General features: G+C 36.3%; 1 protein-coding gene across 1 annotated transcript in view; it reads right to left on the reverse strand.

The window, feature by feature from the left end:
* The window catches only part of SLC12A2 (solute carrier family 12 member 2), a 92,854-nt gene that overhangs the window by 10,598 nt on the left and 55,260 nt on the right, over positions 1-26,996 (reverse strand). The window contains 12 exon segments of the mRNA XM_006081069.3: positions 27-149; positions 1,531-1,578; positions 4,946-5,071; positions 8,598-8,677; positions 11,327-11,433; positions 15,569-15,709; positions 18,123-18,234; positions 19,883-19,982; positions 21,270-21,425; positions 22,623-22,724; positions 23,733-23,856; positions 25,174-25,281. Coding sequence (XP_006081131.1) covers positions 27-149; positions 1,531-1,578; positions 4,946-5,071; positions 8,598-8,677; positions 11,327-11,433; positions 15,569-15,709; positions 18,123-18,234; positions 19,883-19,982; positions 21,270-21,425; positions 22,623-22,724; positions 23,733-23,856; positions 25,174-25,281 — 1,327 coding nt within the window.

Consider the following 26,996-nt stretch of genomic DNA (forward strand, 5'->3'; position numbering starts at 1 on the left):
TGTTAAAAAAAATGTATTAACCTTACCTCCATCATCAAAAAGCCACCAGACATCAATAGTATTCTTTCCTTGTTTTTTCTGAAACTGTGTACTAGCTTCAAGAAGCTTTTGGTCAGCTACATTTAAAGGCACAGCAGGGCCTTTGGATTCTAAAGGATTAAGCAGAAAAAGAAGATGTAAGGAAGCTAAATATTAAAGTCCCTTTTGCTGCATTCCTATAGTTTCCTAACTTTTACATATTTCGCAGATAGTAGTATATGGTATCAATCATAAGCTTTCAATTGTTTATAATTTAAACATATGATTAAGATGGCTAGAGATAAACACATCTTCACAACAGTTAAACTTATTCAGACCATCTTGCCTAATTTCCAATATTTTGAAGCATTCTGAATGAAAGAGAATCATAAATATCAATCAGGAAAATTATAACTGCTGGATTTTGATTTGTGAAAAGATGTTTTAGGCTAACTGGACAAATTAAGTTTATGCCTTTTCTTTTGTAGTCTAGTTTTTAAACCATTTAAAGCTCAAAAAAATTTTTTAAATAAAATGTTATATGAAAGACAGAAATGGAAGACATACCAATACAATCTTACAATTATCACAGCGAAACCTTAGTCTAAGGAAAAAAACTCTCATTTTTATCTAGCATTTGTCCCATTAGTATGTGATACCCAGTTTTATAAAGCCACATAACCATCACATCTTTCTTTGAACCACAGAAAGATGGTGGGAACTCCCTGGAAGGGCACCCATATGCTGCAAGTCGAAAGAGCAATATACCAAGGGAGTTCCCATTTATATTCCCAGTAAATTAAAAAAAAAGAAATCAACACTGGCTCTGTGAGTAAGCAAATGACTATTGTGAAACTCCTAGACCAAATTTTTAAAGCAAAAATCCATAGGAGGAAATCTGATCACGTTTGCAGAATGCCTATCATTCACTTTTCATGCTGCCACGATGTATGCAAACATGACGAATGATTTGCATGATGAAGTAATATGGCTACCAAACCACACTGCTCCATAACTCTCACCTCTATCTCCTTCTCATAAAATTCATGTACGTTGACATGACTGTGTATCTCCCAAACGCAGCAGGACTGTGAGAAATATTGTAATTTTTGAAATGAAAAATATATTAGTATCAAAATTAAGGACTTGGATGGTACCACTGATGGTAAAGAATGCAGTGACACTGTGAATAAACCTATTTCAGTGTCTCTACTTATCATCTAAACCATGCAGTTAAAATTAAAAAATTAATACTGACTTTCAGGGTTTGAATATTTCAGAAATGCTATGATGACTTAAAAGAATTTGTATTTGATATATCATCTTTTCCTGGGATGATTTAATGCTTTAATTAGACTAATGATAATTTTTCTAATCTGCATTTAATAAATAACTGTAACATCACCTCACCATGAAAATAAAAACTAAGATAAAAAAGAAAATAATAAGGTTGGAGATAAAGAGTTAATAGTATGAAAAAGGGGTTAAAATAAAATGATGAAAAATGCCTGCCTTTTTTCAACAGTGGTTGAGTTGGAGTCTTGCCATCCTCTTCCTCATCTAGATTATGTTTAAAAAACACAAAATATAAGTTAATTGCCTTTATATTAATAAAATAATGAAAATGTAATTAGAGCACATTTATAAACAAAACATAGTACGAAGAAACAGTCTGAAAAATAATCAAGACTGAAGATCAATATTTTCTGCACTGAGTGTTCAGGATTTTAAAAAGCAAACATTTTAGACCTCTCCAATGGGGCTACTGATTAACACCCCTAAAATTTTATTCCTCTACAACTGACCAAAACTTTAGCAGAATTTTTAAACTTTTATGCTTGAAATCAGATGACAGGATGTTTAACTATGGCTAATAGAGTAGGAATATGGCATTAAAAAATTGATGTTCCAGATAACACATAAACTTTAATCATTATGCAAATGACTAAAAAGTAATTTTGGAAACACTAAAGGGATATTTGGTATTTGTACAAATCATTTGCCACTTGAAATATTAAGGAATTTGATCAGCCAGAGTCTCTTGGTTTATATAAATGCCAGGTTATACAGGAGCGATTTTTTTTTCAAATACATAAAGTTGTATATATGCATATGCAAGTATGTCTGCATGTACTTGTCTGTTCACATTTAAATACCTATAAATGTTTTCCTGGAGTTAAAAGTTTTCCTAATCTCTCTCTCTCTTTTTTTTTTTTTTTTAAAATATAAGCTTGGATTATTTGTTTAAGGCACATAAAACTCCCAACTTGGTCAGGGAAGAGTACACTGCAGTGGGCTCTTGAGCCAGACTCCCAGCATTCCAGTATTACCACTGACCCCTTTCCTGGCTGTGACTTAACTCCTCACTCTCCTCAGTTGTAAAGAGGATGAACAATACCTACCTCTTAATGTTATTATATTGCAAACATTAATGCACTTAAGTCAGTGCTTAGCACAAAATAAAAGGGTGCTCTTTTTGTTCTTTTGAATACTCAATAATCAAGGCAGAAATATCAAATATCTATGACTACATAATGACCATACCAGAATGTTTATAATTCTGAAGACTTTTAAAACTGTATAAACTTTTCTATGATAATTTTGAAAATAATTGGAAAAATAGGAAAATAAACACAAAAAATATTAATGCTATTTTTGAATGCTAATTTCTTATGCCTGTTATGGAACAAGAGACATTTCAATTATTTTAATTTCTTAGTATTAAATATTATTGTTCCTATAGATATTTGATATTATCTGTCTTTGAAGATAAAAAACATTTATAAATATAACTATGGACATTCTGTATTCATTTCAAAGAGCTCAGAAATTTCAAGGAAATATTAACACTTTGATTTAAACTAAATTAAAAGTATTTACATTTTTATAGCAAGAAGATAAATAGAAATATACTGACCCAGTTTCCTATTTCATAAAAATAATGATTCATAAGATTATGACACACATTAATGAGCTAATGTATGGGTAACATCTATTAAATTGTGGAAGGCACAAAGTAGATGCTTGATAAATATTCTTCCCCTTCCATCATAGTTTTATCTATTAATTTCTAACAGATTCTGTAAAGGAAAGGATTTGTTTTAGGCAAGAGAAAAGGACAAATGAAAAGTAAGAGGAAATGAAAGAATGAATACCATAAACTAAAAATAAATGCAGGAACATAAGAACAGTGCTGACATAATCAGTTTATAGAGTTTTGAGATGAAAAAGAAAAAATTATAATCCCAAGCCAGCAAAGAATTGAAAGGGACGATGGGTCTCAACTAAGCTCTCAACTACCATTCTCTAAGCAAACAGATAAATAAATAAATAAATGCATGCTTATAAATCTAGAAATGATCAATTTTCTGAGACAGGAACTATCCAATGCTATCAATTTCAGACAAAGAATGGCAATTATTTTACAGAAATAAAAATATGATATGGTTTGATGATTTACAGTGCAGATTTTTCTTGTTGCATGTCAACTGGGAATAGGACAGATGGAGATACTAAACTAAACAGAGGTAGGAGAGTGAGGGTGGGACAGTAAGATTTGGAAGTCATCTCTCTTTCCTTCTCATAAATATTACATATAGATTTGAGGATGAAATTATCTGAAAGTCTCATGAAACCTGGAAATTGTTTTGTGGCTTAGAGCACATAAGTCACCAGTGGTATTATGTCTGTAATTATGGCTGAATAGTTCAGCACCCAAATACAAATAGCTTGTTTCTTCAGAAAGACTAAATTAAGAAGTAAAATTGCACTTGATTTTTTATTACATTGTTTTACCTAAACTTCAGATGCAGAAGTAGAAATATTCTGAATATACCAACACATAAATAAAAGTCTTGGCATTTAAATACCTTGATTTACTAAAAAGAATAAAAAAGGTTAACCAATTACAGAAACTTAATTTCTTTCAATATTATCACGTGCTTATAATAGGTACATCACTCTAAAACAGTGGTTCTCAACCTTCCTAATGCCACTACCCTTTAATACAGTTCCTCATGTGGTGACCCCCAATTTCATTGTTACAAATTGAACATAATTAAAGCATAATGATTAATCACAAAAACAATATGTAATTATATATGTGTTGTCCGATGGTCTTAGGTGACCCCTGTGAAAGGATCATTCTACCCTCAAAGGGGTCGCGACCCACAGGTTGAGAACCGCTGCTCTAAAATTATGTTTCTTTACAAGTTCAGATTTAACCAAGGCTTCAAATTAAAATGTTTTCTTTAAAGCAAGTATAAATAAAAACATACAAGAGCATATTAGTAGGTAATTAATTAGTATAGTTTCTGTTCTGTGATCCACTTTAATGCCTTATAAATTAATTATTTTGTAGATAGTTTTTTTTTTGTCTAATGTTTTACATGTGTCTCCTTTTTCCCCAATTTACCGCCCCCCCCCCCAAGCCATTCCCACTCCAGGCAAGCCCCCACCACCCCAGTGTCTGTGTCCATTGGTTATACCAGTGGTCGGCAAACTCCTTAGTCAACAGAGCCAAATATCAACAGTACAACGATTGAAATTTCTTTTGAGAGCCAAATTTTTTAAACTTAAACTATATAGGTAGGTACACTGTTATTAACTTAATTAGGGTATTCCTAAGGCTTAGGAAGAGCCACACTCAAGGGGCCAAAGAGCCGCAGTTTGCTGACCACGGGGTTATACTAATATGCATGCATACAAGTCCTTTGGTTGCTCTCTAACCCCCCCCCCCCTATTTGTCTCTGGATCTATTCTTGTTCATCTGTAGATAGTTTTGAAAGCCATACATTTTGAACAACTAGAAATGAAAAGTAAAAATTTGAGGACAGGTTACCTTATTAGCTATGTTATGTAATAAAGCTATTTCTCTCCAAATTAAAACATTACCATTAATGAAATTTCTTGTTTGAATAAAAATTACCTTTATGTGTAACGGTTTTTTCACCAGATGGTTTGGAAGTATCTAAATCTGATTTCTTACTATACTCCATGCTTAGTACCACATCCTTGACACCAGGAGATTTCTCTTGTGACGACAATAATTCTTCTGTAGATATGAAAGTATTTAAAATATGATCTAAACCTTATTTTAAGCATTAAGGAAAGCATGATGGTATAATATCAATTAAATGACCATTTCAAGCAAAGTTTATTATAAAATCCTATATAATAAAAGGGTAATATGCAAATTCACCTTAACAGCAGAACCACTGGGAATGACTGGTCACTATGACACACACTGACCACCAGGGGGCAGACGCTCAATGCAGGAGCTGCACCCTGGTCGTCAGTGCTCTCCCACAGAGGGAGCTCTGCTCAGCCACAAGCCAGGCCAACAGCTGACAGCACAGTGGTGGTGGCGGGAGCCTCTCCCGCCTCCTCAGCAGCGCTAAGGATGTCCGACTACAGCTTAAGCCTGTCCCCGCTGGCAAGTGGACATCCCCCGAGTGCTCCAGGCTGCCAGAGGGATGTCTGACTGCCAGCTTAGGCCCGTTCCCCCGGGAAGCGGGCCTAAGCCAGCAGGTGGACATCCTCTGAGGGGTCCCAGACTGCGAGAGGGCACAGGCCAGATAAGGGACCACCCCCCCAGAGTGCACAAATTTTTGTGCACCGGGCCTCTAGTAAGTTTATAATAAGTGATTTCTGATTTAAACAAATGTGCTAATCTGTTTTGAAATTACTATTCACTTCAATATCTTAAGCCACAACTAAGTGTCAGACATCTGAATTAGGTGCTGGGGAATCAGTAATGAATGAGATTCATGAAACACAAGAATCTGGTAGACAAAAGAATGATGTATGAAATGTGAGTCAACTCTACTCTCAAAATCATTTACACAAGTAAAAAATGTAAAATGTGACAGATGTTCATATATAATGTAAGAGGACAGACAACACTGAAAAATTACACCCATAACTACAAAGCCAAACTAGGGAATAGAGTCCTTTACCAAACTCATTGTAAAAGTACCATTTCTTCATTTTCTGTTTTTTTGGGAAGAGTTAGGAAATATTTAACTTCCACCATAAAAATATTTTCATGAAGACAAACATAATATGAATTTGATCATCTATCCATAATCCTCATCACTGATTTGTGCATTAAGAGAAATAACAGTAGAAACTATGTGAGCTTCCGTGCAGGCACTGCTAAAAGCTTCACAGGCCTTACCTCCTTTTTAATCTTCACAATGACCCTATGAAGTAATTATGTTTTAACAGATGAGAAAACTGAGGCTTGGATGTCAATACATTTGCCCAGACTACAAAACTACCTAGGAAAAAATACTGGGATGTCTAAAGCAGATATGACTCTGTTCTTTAATCCTTGTGCTAAATCAAATCCCTGTCTTCAAATCTTAATGATGAATAACAAGGATTTCAAAACAACTTTCATGATTGTAAACACATAAAAATACTTTCAAGTTCCAATATTCAAAATCTCAGTAAATTATAGAATTATGTAATTTATTGGCCAAACTGTGATATTTTTGAATGAAAGGGGACACTACAAATAATTATGCAGAGTTAACCCTAAACCTAAATTACTCTCAGAGCAAGTGAGAATTAAAGTAGTATGTTGCAAGGCCTACTCTAGATAGAGTAAGCCATACTTGGATTTTCAGCAAGCCATACTTTTGTGTTATATGGATAAAGATCTTAAAGCATTCCTTTCTGGAATGCACAATATCCTTAAAATGGTGGAGGGAGTGGGAAGAATAAAACAGTTTAAATTATGGTTAGAAACAGATGACAAAAGTTCATTATGTCTCTCAGCTATTTAGGCTTTAGCTAATTTGGATGATTTGGTTAATCAATTGATAATGGTAAAATATTAGGTATGCAAATTTTCTTAAGCTTTTAATATTTTTTTAAATCATTAGAGGCTATGGAATTTTCCATAGTTTAAAAGTTTGCAAAAGCTAATATTATACCATAACTGGTTTCAATGTTCACTTCTTAAAAAATGGTTGGTTTGTTTTATAAATGCTTTGAAAATTATATTGTTGGAGAAACGATTGGTGGGTGTCAGAGTTTAAGGATGGGAAGCGAGGAAGAGTATGGTGAAAGCTATATAGGGCTAGAACAAGGGAGATCTTTGTATTGATAGAACAGTTCTGTGTCTTGATTATGGTGCTGGTTACATAAAACAAAATATGTGATACATACCACAAAGTACACATGTGTGTGCATGTATAGAACTACAGATATGTAAGATGTTACCATTGGGGGAAATTTGTAAAAATGTCCTATATAATAAAACCCTAATATGCAAATTGACCGAACAGCAGAACAAAGGGTATGATTGAAGGGTACACAAGACCTCTCTACATTTTTATAATTTCTTGTGTACCTATAATTATTTCAGAATAAAATGATTTAAAAATGATTTCTAGGGTCTTTTCCGGAGAGAGTTTAGTTTTTCACTATTAATGTGCCTCTATATATAAAGCATGACTTTCATAAACATGAACATGTCTAACAATTTAGCACTCATTAATTTTGTTTTTATCCAACAATTTTATTTATTACTAGAGGCCCAGTGCATGAAATTTATGCACTGGTAGGGTCCCTAGCAGCTGCCGGCTGCTGGCCGGGTACTCCCTCCCATCCCCCGGCCGCCTGCCGCCACCGCTGGCCAGGGCCTTCCTCCCTCCCCCCAGCTTGCCCACCCACTGGCCAAACTCCCGGAAGAACTCTGGTGAAGGGGACAATTTGCATACTACGCTTTTATGATATAGGATACTAGAGGTCCAGTGCATGGCATTTGTGCACTGGGGAGGAGGGAGGGATGTCCCTCAGCCTGGGAGCGGGCCTAAGCTGACAGTAGGACATCCCCTGAGGGGTCCTTAGCGCTGCTGCGGAGGCGGGAGAGGCTCCTGCCACTGCCACTGCACTCACCAACCGTGAGCCCGGCTCTGGCTGAGTGGCACTCCCCCTGGAGTGCACTGACCACCAGGGGTTAGCTCCTGCATTGAGCGTCTGCCCCCTGGTAGTCAGTGTGTGTCATAGCAACCGGTCGTTCTGCTGTTTGGCCGATTTGCACATTAGGGTTTTAGTATATAGGATATTTTTACAAATTTGGCCGATTTAGAATCATTACCAATGTTTGTTTTTCTTAAACTGATGATCTGGATTGAATTTTATTCTCTAATCACTAGCCATCATCCAGGTTAGTATAATGAATGAAAAAGCACAAACTTTGGTGGAGCCAAACATGTGACTTTTTTTGTGTGTTTTTTTAAATATGTTTTTATTGATTTCTGAGAGATGAAGGGAGTGGGAGAGACAGATAGAAATATGAGAATCATCAATTGGCTGTATTCTGCACGCCCCCTACTGGAGATCAAGCCCACAACCCAGCCATTTGCCCTGACAGGAATCGAACCATGACCTCCTGGTTCATGGGTTGACTCAAATCGCTGAGCCACACTGGCAGGGCCAGATCTGATCTTAAAATGCCATTCACAACAGATGGTAAATATTAAAATTATTGAAGGACTTGTAAGACCTATAATTTTCTAACAAAGTAATTTATATATTTAAAATAAAAAATTTCAAAAAAGATTTACCTTGTGCTTGAAGATGAGATATATCCAGACCCTCTTTTAGGCGAATAACCACTACTCCATATTGTATGTCAAAGGCGTCACTATAATAGGAGAAATATTAAAAAAAAAAAATTTGTCCCTCCTCTATAAAATGAAGGCAATAATTGAAGATATTTAAAATTACTTTCAGCTTTAACATCTGATTCTTTAATATGCTTAAAATATTATGGTGAGAGCCAAGATAGTTTCAAATACTATACCATTCCTTTTCCCTTTTTCTGTAATGCCTCTAAAACAATTTACATGAAGATCTTTATAATACTGATAATCTACTTAAAGCAGCTATTTAAAGCAGTAACTATTTTTATCCTATTAGAAACAAGCTAAAATTATGGAGTCAAACCATTATTTAATTTAAACTTAAACCCCTAAAATCAAGAGAAATACATGAAGACAAAGATGGATTTTATTACTGAGAATGAGATCATATTGTAGAGGATGAAGGGATCATTTCTCAAAGGAGAAAGGGTATTTTTAAGTAATTTACAATTTTTTACAAAACTAGTTTTAAAAAGTACTAAGATTTTATATGCATTTGCAGACATGTATTCAAAAGTCGTTTTGATTTTTTTAAACACAAATGGGAGCATCCCATACGTACATAATATACATTAAACCTTTGTACACAACTCTAAAACCAGACTTAAATTCTATAAACTTCGTTAACACCATAAATCACATAAACCCAAGTTCTCATCAGATCTACTAAAAAAGTTCCAAATTGCAAAACTTCAGGTTGTTCCACTGAGGGGCGATCAGCTTACAGTAGGAGAATCCTGGGTTACAATAAAGTATAAACCCAAAGCCAAAGGGCAGTTACACATGTGTGACAAACCAGCAAAGCTTTCATTTTACGAAAAGCATTTAACAATTACTTGGGAAATCTTATTCATCGTATACTTTATTATTATTTTTTTATCGTCTACTTTACATAATCAATAGAAAGAGATTTTAAAAGTAAAGTATGAGATCTGCCTACTTCCTCAAATTGTTTTAAGGCATCTGTGAAGACAAAACTATCCTATGTAATACAGGCAAATAATTATGTGCTTTTATCTATAGATACAAGAGGCGTTCCAGTAAGGGAAATAAATAATAACATGAACAGAGTAAAATCAGAAAGACAAAGTAACAAAACAAACACTAGAAAACCCCTAACAGTGAAGTTAAAATGATGTAAATAAAAACTTAGCCACCTGGTAAAGATCATTGGAAATAGCACTAACCGTGAATAGTGAACTCTGAACTTATACTTTAAGGGGTGGAAAAGCAAAACATATTAGTACATTTTAAAAAAGAACTCATGGACAACAATGTGGTGATTACTTGGGAGAAGGGGATGAAAGAAGTGGATGAGGGCATGGGGGGATAAATGGTGATGGAGACTTGACTTGGGGTGTGAACACAATACAGTATGCAGATGATGTGTTATAGAATTATGCACCTGAAACCTGTATAATTATGTTAACCAGTGTCACCCCAATAAGTTAAAAAAAGATAACAACAAAGAAGAAAAGTAAATAACCTAATAGATGAACCAAATAATTAACTGCAAAATTAGTTTGAGTGGGAAACAAATCTAACCTCTGAGGTTGATATCAGTGATGAAATGCCTTCCTCAGCATCAGATATTATAATGACACTAGAGGCCCAGTGCACAAAATTCATGCTCTGGTGGGGGGTGTCCCTCAGCCCAGTCTGCACCCTTTCCAATCTGGGACCCCTCGGGAGATGTTTGACTCCTGGTCAGACATCCCTCTTACAATCCGGGACTGCTGGCTCCCAACCGCTTCTGCCTGCCAGCCTGATCACCCCCTAACCACTCCTCTGCCAGCCTGATAGACGCCTAACTATTCCCTTGCCAGCCCGATCGCCCCCAACTGCCCTCCCCTGCAGGCCTGGTTCCCCCCAAACTGCCCTTCCCTGCAGGCCCAGTCACCCCTAACTGCCCTCCCCTGCAGGCCTGGTTGCCCCCAACTGCCCTCCCCTGCCGGCCATCTTGTGGCCACATGGGAGCGGGCATCTTGTGAGTTTGAGTGATGGTCAATTAGAATACTGGTCATGACTAATCAGCATACCAGGGCTAATTAGCATACCCCTCTCTTATTATATAGGATAACTTAAAAGGGGATGGGTCTGACAACATTCAGGAACTCTACTCGACAATAGCTGTAGGGATGTGAAAAAGCCAACTAACTTAAATGGGAAGCCAAATTATATGCGCGCGCGCGTGTGTGTATGTACATATATATGTATATATATGTGTGTGTACACACACACACACACAATTTCCCAAAAAAAATGTATACACACCTTAGCTGATAACAAGTGGGGAGTGGGGAGGTTGGGGGTTAATGGGGGGATGAGGACACATTTGTAATACCTTAACCAATAAAGAAATTTTAAAAAATAAAAAATAAACACTGCCTTTATAATTATTCAAATTGTGTGTGTACATTTTTTTGGGACACCCTATATGTGTATGAATGTTCATGTCTATAAAAAGACAAAGAAAAGATCAGTCAAAATGTTTCATTAATAGATCAATTCAAAACCCAGGTAAGTGTGTGATTCTTTTCATTCTTATGCTTCTACTAGAGACTATTATGAAAAACAGGCTTCAAAAATCAGTGCAAGCTTTCAAAATTAACATTTTCTGAACCAAGTTATTGAATTAAAAGGATACTTACTGGAATACGTTTATATACATATCCACTTCCCTCATATCTGCTTGCAACCAATCTTTCTTAAATCCAAGGACAAGTGTGTTTGGTTTCATACGCCCAAGACCAGCAGCCTAAAATAAACGAAAAATACAACTTTAAAGTTATACTTAGTCTTTTATAAAAATCATAGTAACAGTTTTCTCAGTTATATATTTTGAAAACTAAAACCTATAAGCAAAAGACTAAATGCATTGTTGGTTACAGTTCTGAATCACGTCAACACTAAATGCCCCAAAAGCCAATGAAGCACTCCTTTTGTAAAATTTTAAAATTTGATTCCCAGGGTGTGTGTGTGTTATTGTAAAAAATTAAAACATTTTGCCATTTTAAACATTTTAAAATGTATAATTTGTTGACATTAATTATATTCACAATGTTGTACAACTAACCCCACCACCTACTTCCAAAACAATCACATGAGAAATTCTGTAACCATTAAGCAATAATCACTCATTCTCACCTTCCTCCAGACCTGGTAACATTGCCTTTAGTCTCTATGAATTTGCTTATCCTAGATATTTCCTACAAGTGGAAATATCAATGTATAGTGCCTGAAATGTACAGCAAGAGCATCACGTGGAAACTTTTTGGAAATGCTAATTCTTGGGTCTTACCCCAGACCTACTGAAATCATTTCAAAGGTGGGGCCTAGCAGTGTGTGTTTTAACAAGTCTACTAGGTGATTCTCATGCATAATGAAGTTTAAGAACCACTGCTCTAAGAAAATATTTTCTTTCATAACATTTATTAAATATATAAGTATCAAAATATTCCTATAAACTGTACAAAAGCAAGCAAGATTTACCCACTAGAACCAACTTTATAAACAGGAGTCACATTCTACTTGAAATATTTACATATTTTGCACACAAAGGTGAATAAAGTAATAAATAATCATGTACCCACCGCCTAGCTTAAAAAAATAAACATTACAAACACTCATCAAGTGTCCCATGTATCCTTCTCATGCCCTTTTTATTTTCACTATGTATTCCATTATTTAGACACACATATGTATATATTTTAAATTTATATATTTAAAAAGTTCATATCTTAAAATTATTCATATAACTTGCAGTTTTTCCTTCATACTTTTTCAAGTTTATTTTTGTTGATATATATAGCTCTTACCATTATATAGAATTCCATTGTATTATTACACCACAATTTAATTTTGTGATTGATAGCTGAAGGCTGAAGTTCCTTCTTTTTTTTTCTTCCACTATCACAAATGATGTTTGTAAGAAGTTTCAGATAGCCTTTTTCACATGTTAAATTTTCTCTAAGGTATACACTTAAGAATGGAATGTCCTAGGGTACCCATGTCCTAGGACAGTGATGGTGAACCTTTTGAGCTCGGCATGTCAGCATTTTGAAAAACCCTAACTTAACTCTGGTGCTGTGTCACATATAGAAATTTTTTGATATTTGCAACCATAGTAAAACAAAGACTTATATTTTTGAAATTTATTTTATATATTTAAATGCCATTTAACAAAGAAAAATCAACCAAAAAAATGAGTTCGCGTGTCACCTCTGACACGCGTGTCATAGGTTCTCCATCACTGTCCTAGGATATCCACACTTTGAAATTTGCAGGACATTGCCAAGTTGCTGTACAAAGTAACTGTCCAATCTACCACACAGTTCAACGATTCCAATTTCTCTACACAATTTTTAACACTTAGCAGGCTTAATTTTGGTCACTCTGATGGGTATGCAGTTTTAATTTTTATGTCTATCATTTGGGTTTCCTCTTCACCTTGTTATCTTTTGCTTCCTTTTTTCTCTTACTAATTTACTAGTGGCCTGGTGCACGAATTTGTGCACATTGAAAGGAAATTAATTAGAAGAAATATTTTAATATCACTATTCGCCCTTTCTCTATAATAGAAGTGTCAACCAAATTCATGATCAACAATGACAGACTGAAACACATGCGTGCAATTGGCACCAGGGAGAGCTTTATATATAAAGATAAATTTGCTTAATTAGACCTGCTTTCTGATTTAGCTAAACTTTTTCCAGCCGAATGAAGCACCCCAACTTCTCTTTCAGGTAATTGTCAGCAACAGAGCAGTAAACATCAACATGAAGCAGATTATTATTATAGATGCAGGGAGAACAAAAGGTAAAATATTTAACTGCAGCAGTGTTTGACTATATTCTGCGGTGAGAAAACCTGAAGTCATTTTCAAGGTTCACCATTTCTTCTTTTCAGTCAGTTCAAGTTTCTAAGCTTTCTAAATCTCCGTTTTCTGGCTAATGAAAAGAAAATAGGATTCCACTGAGTCTCCTATCTACCTACTCCAGGACTTCTGTGAGAATCAAATGAGATGGGACGTAGGAAAACACTTCATAGACATTTGGTTAAAGTGTAAAATGTTTCCGCCTGGCTATAAAGCCAGTCGTGTTCCTGGGCTGAACAAACTCCAAGAAGGCTAGTCGCTAGAGAGAGGAAGCCGGGTGTTGCTACGTGATGTCATTACCTGGTGCCCACAGCCACCATTTCTGGGCTGGGCTGGGCTGTGGGCCGCATTTTGTGCCATGTGGTCTCCGCAGTGTGGGCTGCGATTTGGTGTTGCTCCGGGGTGATGGCGGGGCCTGTGTCTCACTTGGGGGAAGCCAAGTATTGTTTTGTGGGAGCCAGGTCCGCGGTGCTGTTTCTCTGTAAATGGCCAGTGCACATCACGGCAGCCCCTGCGTTGAGTGTCTGCCCTGTGGTGGTCAGTGCGCATCATAGCAACCAGTCAGACGGTCGGACACTTAGCATACTAGCCTTTTATATATAGATAGTATTGCTTTATACATGGTGGACAAAAGTAGGTTTACAGTTGTTCGTTTGGAAAATAATATGATAGTTAATAAATAATAATACAAGTACTTATAACTGTAAACCCACCCTGTATATTCTGATCTATCTCCTTTGGTGTGTGGCTTCCTTTTTTTTCGTTTTTATTATAAGCAGGAAAGCATTGTCTCATTTTTTAAAAAGTCTTCCCTATATTTTCTTTTAAAAGTTTTTAAAAATTGCCTTTCATACAAGTCTTTAATCCATGGATAATCAATTGTCCCAGCTGATCCTTTCAATGCCACCTTGGTCAAATATTAAATTTCCTAAATGGGTGGCTCTATTTCTTCTCTTTTCTTTCATTGCTACTTCAATACCACAGTGTCTTAATTACTATGGTCTCATGATATCTGCCAAAGCAACCCCACTCTCACCTCTTATGAATCCTGAGGATTGCCTAGCCCCATGGTCAGCAAACTGGGGCTCGCGAGCCACATGCTGCTCTTTGGCCCCTTGAATGTGGCTCTTCCACAAAATACCACAACATACCACGTGCAGGCGTGCACGTACAGTGTAACTGAAACTTCGTGGCCCATGCGCAGAAATAGGTATTTTGTGGAAGAGCCACACTCAAAGAGCCACACTCAAGGGGCGGCTCGCGAGCCGCAGTTTGCCAAGCCTCAGTTTGCCGACCACTGGCCTAGCCTATTGTTAACCCTATGTTTGTCAAGTTTCAAGAAACACAAAACAGAAAGGGCTTAGATGACAGTACTGAGCCTCCAACTTCTATTTAGCAAAATAGCTCCACAATTAACACAATGAGAAAACTTTTTTTGAAGAAAGGGGTTCCTGTAAAAATCTGTTGGCAAACACTGTATCAACCCATTTTTTTTCTTCCCACAACCTTTAGAGTTTCAGAGGAGAGGAAACTGAATTTCAGAGTATTTTGTTGACTTGCTCAGTCCCAAATCCATAATGAGGAAGTGGCAGTGCTAGCCTTTAACCCTACAGCTGACTCTAAATCCCACGATCGGGCTACTATGCCATACACAAAACTGAAAAAGAAGTCTAAGTTTAGTACTAGTAAATAAATAGTGAGAAATACAATAAAGAACTAGATTTTTTTAAAAAAAAACTAAATAAGGGCTGCCATTACATCATACTCCTACAAAAAACAAAAACAAACCCATTAAGGTTAGAGAAATAGGCTAAGATAATAGGTTCTTCAATAAGCCAAAAGCACATTGTTTTTATAGTCCCTTTAACTCTCAAATTATACAAATCTTAGTTTACTTTAATAAAGATATTTTAAAAGGTTTACCATCTATATCAATATGAAGAATGAAACCTAGCATAAGACTTTTTAAAAGCTTACAATAAACTAAAATGTCATTTGAAAGACATAAGAAATTTACCTGCATCAAATACTGTGCTCCTTCTCTCAAGTCATCTGCATGTACTGGAGCATAAAAGGCTTTCATTTTGTTTTTAATAAGCCATCGCTGATACTTAGCTTGATCAATGGACATCTCTTTCATGGCTTGTCTTCGTGGCCCCTGTAAGGTAAAAATATTAATAATAACTTTAATTGAAAGATCATCTATTCCACATTTATAAAAACCTATTATATTGGCTTAAACAAGGTGCCTAAACATTGGGGGTTGGGAAGAAAGGTATAATAACGGCATTTCATTTTCATGTAAGTGAATTCTTTCCAATACTTGATTATAAAAAGATTATAAAAAGATGGAGTTGATGAAATAGTAAAGGCACACAGGGAGTGCCTGTAGAAGAGAGAATAGAAGAGAAAGAAACACAGACTGAAAAACAAGAAGTTTTTTGTATTAAGTAAATGCAAGTAGAAGTTATCGAATCTGGAGAAAATATTATGCAGAAAAAAAGAGCTTTCTGTTGTTCCACAGAAAGTTTCCCAGCTGTTTGTCCCAAATGTCTGTTATTATGCCCTTCACCAGAAATGGAACCCAAGACCCTTCAGTGCTCAAGCTGACACTCTAGCCACTGACCCACACTGGCCAGGGCAGGAAATGAGCTTTTTAAACTTGCAATTCAATTTGATCCTTGCAGGCAACACATAAATGTGTTACATACAAATGTATAAAGCAAAAATCTAAAAATAAGTTTAAGAGCATTCCCTAATTACACATGAATACGCAAAAGAAAAATACAACTTATCTTTCCTCATAGAAAAATTGCCCCATATCTAATTTCTTGTGCTCAAGATCCCAACTTGAATTGATGAACTTGGAGACAAACTAGGAAACTCCTCAGGTCCCAAGTGGGATCAGTGTCTAAATGTCTTCTTCCACCACCCTACACACACAACACAGCTTTGACTTTGCTACTATTTAAGTAGAAGAGCAACTCTAGCAGGGGCTTGGACATGGGCATACAACACACATTTCTAGCACCAAACAATAGAGCTTGGGAGAAAAGCTAACCTGATACTCCAATTTCTTATGCAGAACAAGTGATCCATCTTCTAGTGACTATTTTCAATAGCCAACAGACCAAAAAACAGAAAACTACTTTTAGACAAAAGTTTACCACTATTTTTAATATTGTTTTACTCATGGTTAAAACAAAAATTAATGAGTAATTAACCCTTTGCACTCCGAACCATTCTGGACATTGGCTACCAGCTACTCGACGCTACTTTGCGGCGGAAACGTGCATTTACAGACCCTCGTATTATTTAGTATAATTTTGGAACCAAGTAACGTATTATAATGATATTGGACTTATATGAATTGGGTGTCATCGAGGAATGTATATTTGCAAAAAAAAACCAATATTTTATTGTTTATAATTTTGTACAGTATGATAAGTTTTGTAACACTCCCCAATATGCATTGCAGGCTGATTAGTGCATGTTTGACAGTAATAAGTGGTTTGACGCCTGCCACCAGGTGTTTTCCTGTTAGAACACACAATGCAGTCCCGTTTTCTTTGTCCCACATCGGGAATATGTAGTTTATTGTTTAATCCGACACAAAACCCGCTGACATTTCTTGTATATATCTTAGTAATTTTACGATATTTTGATTTAATTTCTTGTGCCATTTCAAGATAAAACTTCAGGGAAACATGCATGTCTCAAAAAGTTGCGTTGAAATAACTCAATTCCCCGTAATCACTAATAAACTGCAAAAACTACTTTTAGACAAAAGTTTACCACTATTTTTAATATTGTTTTACTCATGGTTAAAACAAAAATTAATGAGTAATTAAAAGTGTTTGAACTTGGAAATTCAGCATTCGCTCTATTCTTATATACTGGATACTAGAGATATTCATGGTGATTTGTCTACCTCCTCCAACTTTTTTTTCTGGTAAATATTCCCAGTGTTCTCAGGACTTTATGAGAAATATCAGTAAGAAAAAATACATACTACATTTCATTTAGCTCCCTTACTTAGTTATCAAGAAGCTACTTTGTTTAACCAAGCCATTCCATAAGGGCAATATAGGTTGCTAAAATCTACCCAAAATAAATAAGAAAAACAATTAAGATTTCAAATTCTTTTTTTTTAAATATATTTTATTGATTTTTTTACAGAGAGGAAGGGAGAGAGATAGAGAGTTAGAAACATCAATGAGAGAGAAACATCGATCAGCCGCCTCCTGCACATCTCCTACTGGGGATGTGCCCGCAACCCAGGTACATGCCCTTGACCGGAATCCAACCTGGGACCTTTCAGTCCGCAGGCCGACGCTCTATCCACTGAGCCAAACCGGTTTTGGCGAGATTTCAAATTCTAATATCGTTTTAGAAATAAGATTTTAAGACAGTTTAGTAGCAAAAATATTTTGACAAAAATAACTGCCTTTTTAAAAAAATACATGCCACAGATTTGTTTATCTTATCAAATTATTTCAGGTCTAGAAAGCCCCACAAATTATATACAGAGTAAAAAATGTTTTAATATAGAAAACAAAACAAACACTTACCATATGTACATGACCACAGATCATCAAACCAACATTTTTTGTGAAATCATGGACAAGATGAAGTAGAGCTGGGCGTGAGTTTGGAGCACCTGTCATAACAAGACACTGTGGCCTAATTTACGATTGAAAATAAAAACAAAATTAGAGTTTAGGTTTTTGGTAACATGGACATGACTTAAGTTGTTTCTCTAAGAATATATTATTACACTAGAATCTCATTCATGTAGGTGTCCTTAAGACACATGCCACAGGATTCTCATAAAAGATGACTTTTAGTCAGGGTTTCTTGATATATGTATGAGAAATGCAGAAACAGAACCTTCTTAGAACAAACATAATGCCAAATGTTCTTCGAAAGTAATAGGTAATATGATACATCAAGATTCTGGTAGGTATTACAGAAGGAAATGACCATACTGATTAAAAATTATGTAACAACTTTGCATCTTGTAAAGGTAATAAATATCCCAGTTCTTTCATGGAATTCACAAAACTTCCTCAGAGCATGGCATTGACTTCATGTACAAAAAAACAGGTCATTGTCCTTCTTAGCTTGATGACATGATAATTACTTCGGCTTTGTAATATTAGCCCTCTCTATTCTAGCTTAATTTTTATGGCTGCTGCCATATAAGTAAAAGCACCTATGGTGAAAAAAAGGCTTCTATGGCTTCTATTTGGACTAAATGTTTTGAATCTAATTAATTATGGTGAGAGCCAAAATTCAATTAAAATGACAGTGGCATGACTTTCATATTTATTTTCCCTGACTATAAATGGAAATCAGTTTTTTGATGAAAAAATATTTAGGTACCTTTTTATAAGTTCAAACAGATAAGCAAAAATTCTTTAAAACAAGAATTTGTACAATTAAAACAAAATAACAAAAAGCAAATAGACTAAAAATTCTGCTTTAATCACTAATTATTAGGGTAGTTACTGACTGTACTCATAAAATAAGCATGAAAGCCTGAATAAAAATGGAAAATATACTAACATTCATAATTTTAGCAAGCTATCTAAAAAACCAATTCTGTCTGGGAGAACTGCTTTGGAGTAATCAAACGTGAAATCATCCTCTCTGGCCCAGCCTGCTAATATAGTCCACTGTCCCCATCTGAGCTTTAGCAGGTTAGGTGGGCTCCCAGGTACAGATTACATTTCTTAGCCTTCCTAGCAGCTAAAACTAGCCTCATGACTGACTTACAGCCCACATGATATTCCTGTTTCCAGGATGTGTCCTTTAATAAGGAAGCTGGCCACTGTTGCTCCTCGGTGGTTAGCGTGTTGGCCCAAGCACCACAGGATCACAGATATGATTTCCGCTCAAGCGCACATACCTGGGTTTCAGGTTCAATCTCTGGCTCTGGTTGGGGCATGTGTGGGAGGCAACCAATCAATGTATCTCTTTCACAGTGATAGCGCGCTCTCTCTCTCTCTCTCTCTCTCTGTCTCCCTCCTTCCTCCCTCCCTTCCACACTCTCTAGAAAATAAAATTTAAAAATCAATGGAAAAATATAAAAATAGAAGTTTTCAGATGATATTTTGTAGATGGTAATTTACCTCTTTGTAAAATTTGATAACTAAGAACCTCAACCTTGTTCTTGAATTAACTGCCCAAGTCCAACAACAACAAATATTCTATGTATACTTTTTGAGAACTTCTCCTGAAGTATCAGTATATAAAAATATTACTGAACAATAAGTGAATAACTGATTGCCACCTAAGACAAATGTTTCTATATTACCTTATCACTTACCTAAAGTTTTTCACATGGTCTTCCACTCCAGAAAGTCGAATGGAATGCTGCAGTGCACTCAGGTAAGTCAGGGCTTGTGTGGAGGATCCCCAGTTCACATCTGTGGGAAGATAGTGTTCATGCAGCAGAACACCAATATTAACAGCCAATCAGTAACCAGTGAGACACACAGAGAAGTAAACAATGCTTTCCCATTTAAAAAGTCAGTTGCTAAAATAAACTATTATAGTTGAAACTTAATAGTTCAAGTTCACAGCATGACATTAAGAAAATGCTAATGTGAACTATAATTGCATTTAAAGAGAAAGTACAATTTAGAAAAGAAGGAGATGACAGGGCTGCAGACATGCTATGCGTGCAATTCAAGAGTCTTTTATAAATAAAGGAAACATTTTAAAATTATTGTTTATACTGCCAAAGGTTAAAAGGAAAAGAGGCAGCTCTCCAAATGTTATTTATAGTACTTAACAATTTTAAGTTATTTTAATAGGGAAATTTTTTTCTTATTGATAAACAGCCTAAACACAAATGATTTTAGGCATTTGTTACTTTAGAGACTTAATAGGCATATTAGAGAAATTATTGCTTCCAAGATGGTTAAAATAGTATCCTTTGTCCATTTCATTTCTAAAGCCACCACTGTAATCCAAAACCTCATGCTGTAGTATTATAATTACAAAATGTTTCCTCACGACTACACTGCAACTACTCTTGTAATCTCTTCCTAATCTATTCTGTTAAGCCAAAACCTTTTAAACCTATATCACTGGATCTTTCTTCTGTGTTACAGGTCACCATAGTGAATAGTGGACCAATCCTAATATATCTTAGCATCCTGTTATGTGAAGATATACCAATAGTTATTAATAAAACACATTCAAGGTAATCTGTGACCATTTTCCAGTTAAAACACGTTTGTCCAATTTTCCCCACCACACGTAAACTAGTGGGAAGATAACAGGTGTCCTGGTATTTTGTGAATTCCATGGTATTACAGTAGGTACAGTAGGTAGACCGAGCATACATACATATGCTTATTAAGCTATCAAGCTTCCATAGTACTGCAAATCAAAGCCTTTCAAATAATAATTTTAAAATTTGTTGAGTGCAACAGAATGTTAAATATATGAATTTGTTATTTTTCTACAAATAAAATTAAATTTAATTTATGGAAAAGAATGGAATTCCATAGAATAAAATGTCACAATTCTTTCATTAAAACTACATGTATTTGGAAATAAAATATTTGAAGTTTTACACAGCCCTGGCCAATTTGGCTATATAAAGTACCATTTAATTATATATCAGATGATGCTTAGATATGAAAAATAACAAAGAACTTCTAGATGTTTGTAGCTTGAAATTCTAAATAGAAAAGTTTACTGACCTGGCTTTTTATAGGTAACATAAATATATAGCCCAAGGACTATCACATATGTCAGCAATGCAGCCCACCAATTAATGACAAACATTACTATGCAACAAAGAATTGCTCCAATAAGTGATATCCACATATTGTAGTATTTGAATGCAGGACGCCATCCTATCAATAACAAATAAAATAGATTAATACAAGTCACTCACATACATCAGCTATCTGCTTTAGACAATAGTTCATATGTATGCAAAAAATAACTTTCTTTATGGCTGCTACAAGAGAGGGCTTTAAACAGTAAGTATAAAGCTAATACATAACAGTAAAGTTATAGACCATAGATCATGATTTAATTTCACAATTCTTGACAGCCATGAAAAGGGCACACCTATTTACTTCCACATTATTTTATCTTACTAGTTCTGTATCCAGTAAACTCTTTACCAAAAAAAAAGTGTTAATCAACCTACCATAGTGAACACTTAAAACTAAAGATGGTTTTTTAAAAAGAAGTTTAAATTGAGTCTTAAATAGTGTGGTGGTTTTCTTTCTTGATTTTTAGGGCTTCTCCACCTCCCCCTGCTCCTGAGGGGCAATCGGGGCCAGCAGCCACCTCTTACACCCGCTGCCAGCAACGGCCCCGCTTGCACCCACTGCCGGTGCCGGCCCTGCTTGCACCCACTGCCAGCGCCTGGTGCCAGTCCCGATCACTCGGTGCCATCAGCGCGTGCAAGCAGCAGCTGCTGGCCCTGACTGCCCCTGAGGGCTTCTCCACCTCCCCTGGCTCCTGAGGGGTGATCGGGGCAGCAGCCGCCACTCGCACCCACTGATGGCACCATTCCTGCTTGCACCTGCTACTGGCGCTGGCCCTAATCGCTCTGCGCCTTCAGCGGGTGCAAACGGCACTGGCGCCGTCAGCGCATGGGAATGGTGGTGGTGGGAGCAGGGCTGCTGGCAGACAGGGGACCAGGGGCCACAGCGGAAGGGGCTGGCCGAGACCTGCCCCTTTGCCCACCACAGCCTTGCGGCCCACAGTTCCATTCAAGGTGCACAAATTTATGCACTGGACCCCCAGTATCATAATATTCTTAGAACTGAAAGAGAAAGCAGATAAATAAACAAAAATAAAACAAAAAAGCAAAGTAAGTCTTTCACAGTGCTGCTCAGATTTTTAAAACAAAATACAGAATATTATCAGTAAAGTTCACAATAAAGAGATCTTTGAAGACTCAATTTGACTCAATTATAAAGGCAGACTGAGCATTAATGAGCTAATCCCACACATACTATTTTTTAAAATGTGTTTTATTTCCTCTAGAATCAAAGACATTACATTTAAAAAACTTTTTAAAAGTGTAAAATCACCTGGAGATTTTGCAAGTGATGCATGGAATACTGAAAAATTGATCAGAGCATAGGATGCAAGGAAGAAGTTAGAGATAATTGGAGCAATAACGTTCAGTTCAGCTGCAAAAGAAACAAGGCATATTTACTGACATATTAGACATTTTTAACTTTTCAAAATTATGAATTATTTCAAAACTTTAGATAATGGCATAAAGCTACTCCTATATTGGCCATCCAGATTTAATAACTACATTTTGCCATGTATACTTCATGTACTTTTAAGAAATCAAATCTGAAACGTACAGTTGAAACCCCCTGTATACATCACTCTTCCAAAACTGGTATATTCTTTTCCAATGCTATATAGTTTTACTACATACACAGTCAATCAGTATTATGTAGTAATGTTTGGGGTATTTTAAAAGTTACATGCAATTCGACTTTACACTTTCTATATTTGAAGTTTATCCATATTGATATGTAAAAACCAAGTTCATTCTTTTTTACTGCTAAATATTATTTTGCAGTTTCATTCTTCCACTGATAGATATTCAGGTTGCTTCCATTTTTTACTATTATAATTAACACTAAAATATTCTTGTATATGGGCACAAATGCAAGTTTCTGTAGGGCACATTCCCCTAAAGAGAATTGCTGAATTTCGGAAAACTTTACTAAATGTTGCCAACTTGTTCTCAAAAAGCAGCTATACCAAATACATACCTAGCATTACATGAGAGTTAGTTTCCATACCTGGTGGCATAATCAGACTTTTAATAAAAGTCGAATGGACTGGTGATCAGAGGCAAAGAGCAGATAAGTAGAGGCCCCACTTTTAGGGGAGATGCTGAAATCCTTTTCTTTATGCTATTATTGAATTCTTTTTTAGGGACAACAACCTAAGAGTTCTTTCTACCCCTAATGGGGACTTAGTGATAGTAAGAATTTAAGAAAATATGTATTGAGTGCTATTATTTGCAGTATTTTTTAAACACTCTTTCATTTGATCAGAAACTAATTTAGTAAACTAGGCAAAGTAGCATTATTTATTATTTAATAATTCAATGTTTAGAGCTAACATTATAAATGCACCAAAACCTACATTAGCACACCATTTATTTGACTAACCAATTAAGATGAATCCAAGTGCAATTAAGAATGTTAAGATGTAACCACGAAGAGGTTCGTTATTTTTCCCATAACCTTTAGCAAACATCTGGAAAGCTGGGTAGATGTTGTCCTTACATAGAGCCTAATGAAAAAATGTAAACAATAAAATGAAACATTTTGACATACAGATTTGCTTATAGTGACAACTGGTTAGTCAGGAATGGAGTCCATGTTTCTAATTCTTTGTCCTCTTAATTTCCCCTATCTCATACTGCTTCACCTACATACTGTACAGGAGAGTCAAACATTTAAGAATCAGAAAGAGTATAGAATACCAGAAGTTTTTATCCACCTTACTCCCTCCCCATGCTGAAATTCTTTTATGAAGAAGGAACCAGGAAAGAAGGCATACAAATAAAAGAAATTTAGAAGCTTGAGAAGTATGACAGAGATGGGAACTGCTTTACAACAAGTCCAAATACTAGACTTAAAGCAGATAAGAATCCTAATTACAGAACTTATTTTTCTTAAAACAATAGTAGAAACTGGTTGAGGGTGTGTGTGTGTGTGTTTTGTTAATCCTCACCCAAGGATATTTTCTCCATTGATTTTTAGAGAGAGTGGGAGAGAGGGAGAGAGACAAAGAGAGAGCAACATCTATGTGAGAGAGATACATTGATTGGTTGCCTCCCACATACACTCCGACTGGGGCCGGGGACTCAGCCTGCAACTGAGACATGCCCTTGACCAGCATCGAACCTCCAATCCCTCAGTCTTTGGGTCAACACTCTAACCACTGACCCAAACTGGCCAGGGCCTGAAAACTGTTTTAAGAAAGATATCCTAAATCTTCAGTGTACTGACTGGCTACAACTACAACATTAAAAACAAAGCTGCAGAATCAACGTTTTGATTTGATTTAGTAATAAAAAATACTTCCTATTCAGTATCAGCTATTCATTTAATGCTCATTAAAGGAAGATAATATCTATCTCATTCATCATTATACTCAATGTGTAGCACATATTAGGCATTCAGACATCTGTAAAATAAAACATTTAGGTTGGCGTCATGCTATTGGAAACAAGATACTTTAATTCTTCTGATTTATGGTCTTGGACCGCACTCCTTATCTTTGGTACAACATTATGAAAATTTATACTAACAGAGAATATCCAAAAAAGCAAAAATTTATTACTACTTCCAGAAACAATTCAAAGACTACACTCTAACAGTATGTAAATGCACAAATGTTATATAAATATACATATTCAAATATATAAATATCCACATTCATATGCATAAAATTAAATATACCAGTCGGTGTGTGTGTGTGTGTGTGTGTTATAATAATATACATCTGGGATTGATAGAAGCAATTAATTTAAAAATATTAACAATCTCAGACATTATTACCTAAACTCTCCTTTAATAAAGATTGTAATATGAAAGTACTTACCTGAAATATTTTGGGAGCACTCACAAGGGATGCTAATGCAGAAGAAAGAGTGGCTGAAAAGATACCTGCAGAAATCAATGGAGCAAATCCTGACACCATGCTCATTACCTTAAAAAAAAGTGATAAAATGGAAAAATAAGTCTTAAAAACAAGAACATAATACTATACATCATTATTCTAATGAAGGAGACTAATATTGGGAAAAATTTGATAATAGTAAACAGTAATAAATTGTTATGGGCATTACAAATTCAGAAATAGATCGACCACTAGCACTTACCTTAAAAAACTTTTTATTTTATAAAATAAATGACACACAATGACAGAGAGAAGAGCATATTGAATCACCAAGGATCCATCACCTAGTTTCAACAATGACCTACTCAGGGCCAATCTACACATTATGGTGAATCAAACTACAGATATCATCTATATATATAAATGCCTAAGCAACCGGCCGACCATTAGACCAGCTGACCAGTAGCTATGACACGCACTGACCATCAGGGGGCAGACACTCAACATAGGAGCTGACTTGGCAGCTTCGGTTCCCTGGTGATGCACCTGGAACCAGAGGAGGGAGCCCAATTCGGGGGTGCACCACCGCACCACCCTCTCACAATCTGGAACCCCTCAGGAGAGCTGGTTATGGCCCAATCCCCGCAGGCCAGGCCAAGGGACCCCACAGGTGCATGAGTCCTCTGCCCATTGCAGAGGTTGTAGGTCTGGGCCTTACAGAAACTTTTCGATTCAATTAGTTAAATGATGAGAAGTGCAGGACCTACTGGCTATGGCCCCGACATCTGGCACCCATGCTGGCCCATCCACTTAATATCAATTTCCAGTGGAGACAGCATATTTTCCCGCTACCAGTCTCAGTTGGGAAACTGGCTGTGGCTTCCCTCCTTCCGGGTGGACAATAGCACCAGTGGGCAACCTCCGGGAAGGGAAGGAGGCGAAAGAGCAGCTCAGGTGGGAAGAAGGAGGTTCCCGCTGCCACAGTACTCCACCTGGGTGGAAGGGCCTGTGTGGGAGCCTGACATTGAGCAGGATCCTGCCCTAGGCCAACTATATTCCAGGCTAAGTAAATCCTGTTTGCTAAATAATTACATTTTGCAGTTAAATGCCCACAAGTCATCAGTTACTGACAAACTTAGGGTAAAGTGAGATGAAAGAAGTGAGACAGATACAGAGAGAAAGTGACACAATATTGGGAGAAGAGCGGATGGAGCCCGATTCCAGGGTGCATTACCCAAGCACCACCCTCTCGCAGTCCAGGACCCCTCAGGGGATGTCAGAGAGCCAGTTTTGGCCTGATCCTAGCAGGCTAGGCCAAGGGACCCCACCAGTGCACGAATCCGTGCACCTGGCCTCTAGTATGCATATAAGATCTTTGGTTAATCTCTTCCTGGCCTTCCCCCTCTCCCCTTCCCACTGAGATTCATCAGTCTGTTTCATGTTTCCATGCCTGTGTGTTGAGCATCTGCCCCTAGTGGTCAGTGCGTATCACAGCTACCAGTAGAACAGCTGGACAGTCGCTTAGGCTTTTATATATATAGATGGGTAAGAACTTTTAAAACCTGTAACTGCAAAGCCCTGTCACTGCTTAAAAACTAAATTAATTTCTTTACAGCACCAAATAGCCACACAGCATTCAAATTTCCCAAATTGTCCCTCTTCTCTTGCTTTTCAAACTGGTTTATGCAAATCAGGATTGGCAAAAAGATTATACTTTACATTTAATGTGTCTCTTAAAAGTCTCTTTAAAAATCTGCAGGTTCATCTTTTCCTTTACATTTTATTATTTTTATGTCGTTTCTCCT

The sequence above is a fragment of the Myotis lucifugus genome, unplaced genomic scaffold, assembly GCF_000147115.1.
Source record: "Myotis lucifugus unplaced genomic scaffold, Myoluc2.0 scaffold_0, whole genome shotgun sequence".
In the NCBI taxonomy this organism is placed as follows: domain Eukaryota; kingdom Metazoa; phylum Chordata; class Mammalia; order Chiroptera; family Vespertilionidae; genus Myotis; species Myotis lucifugus.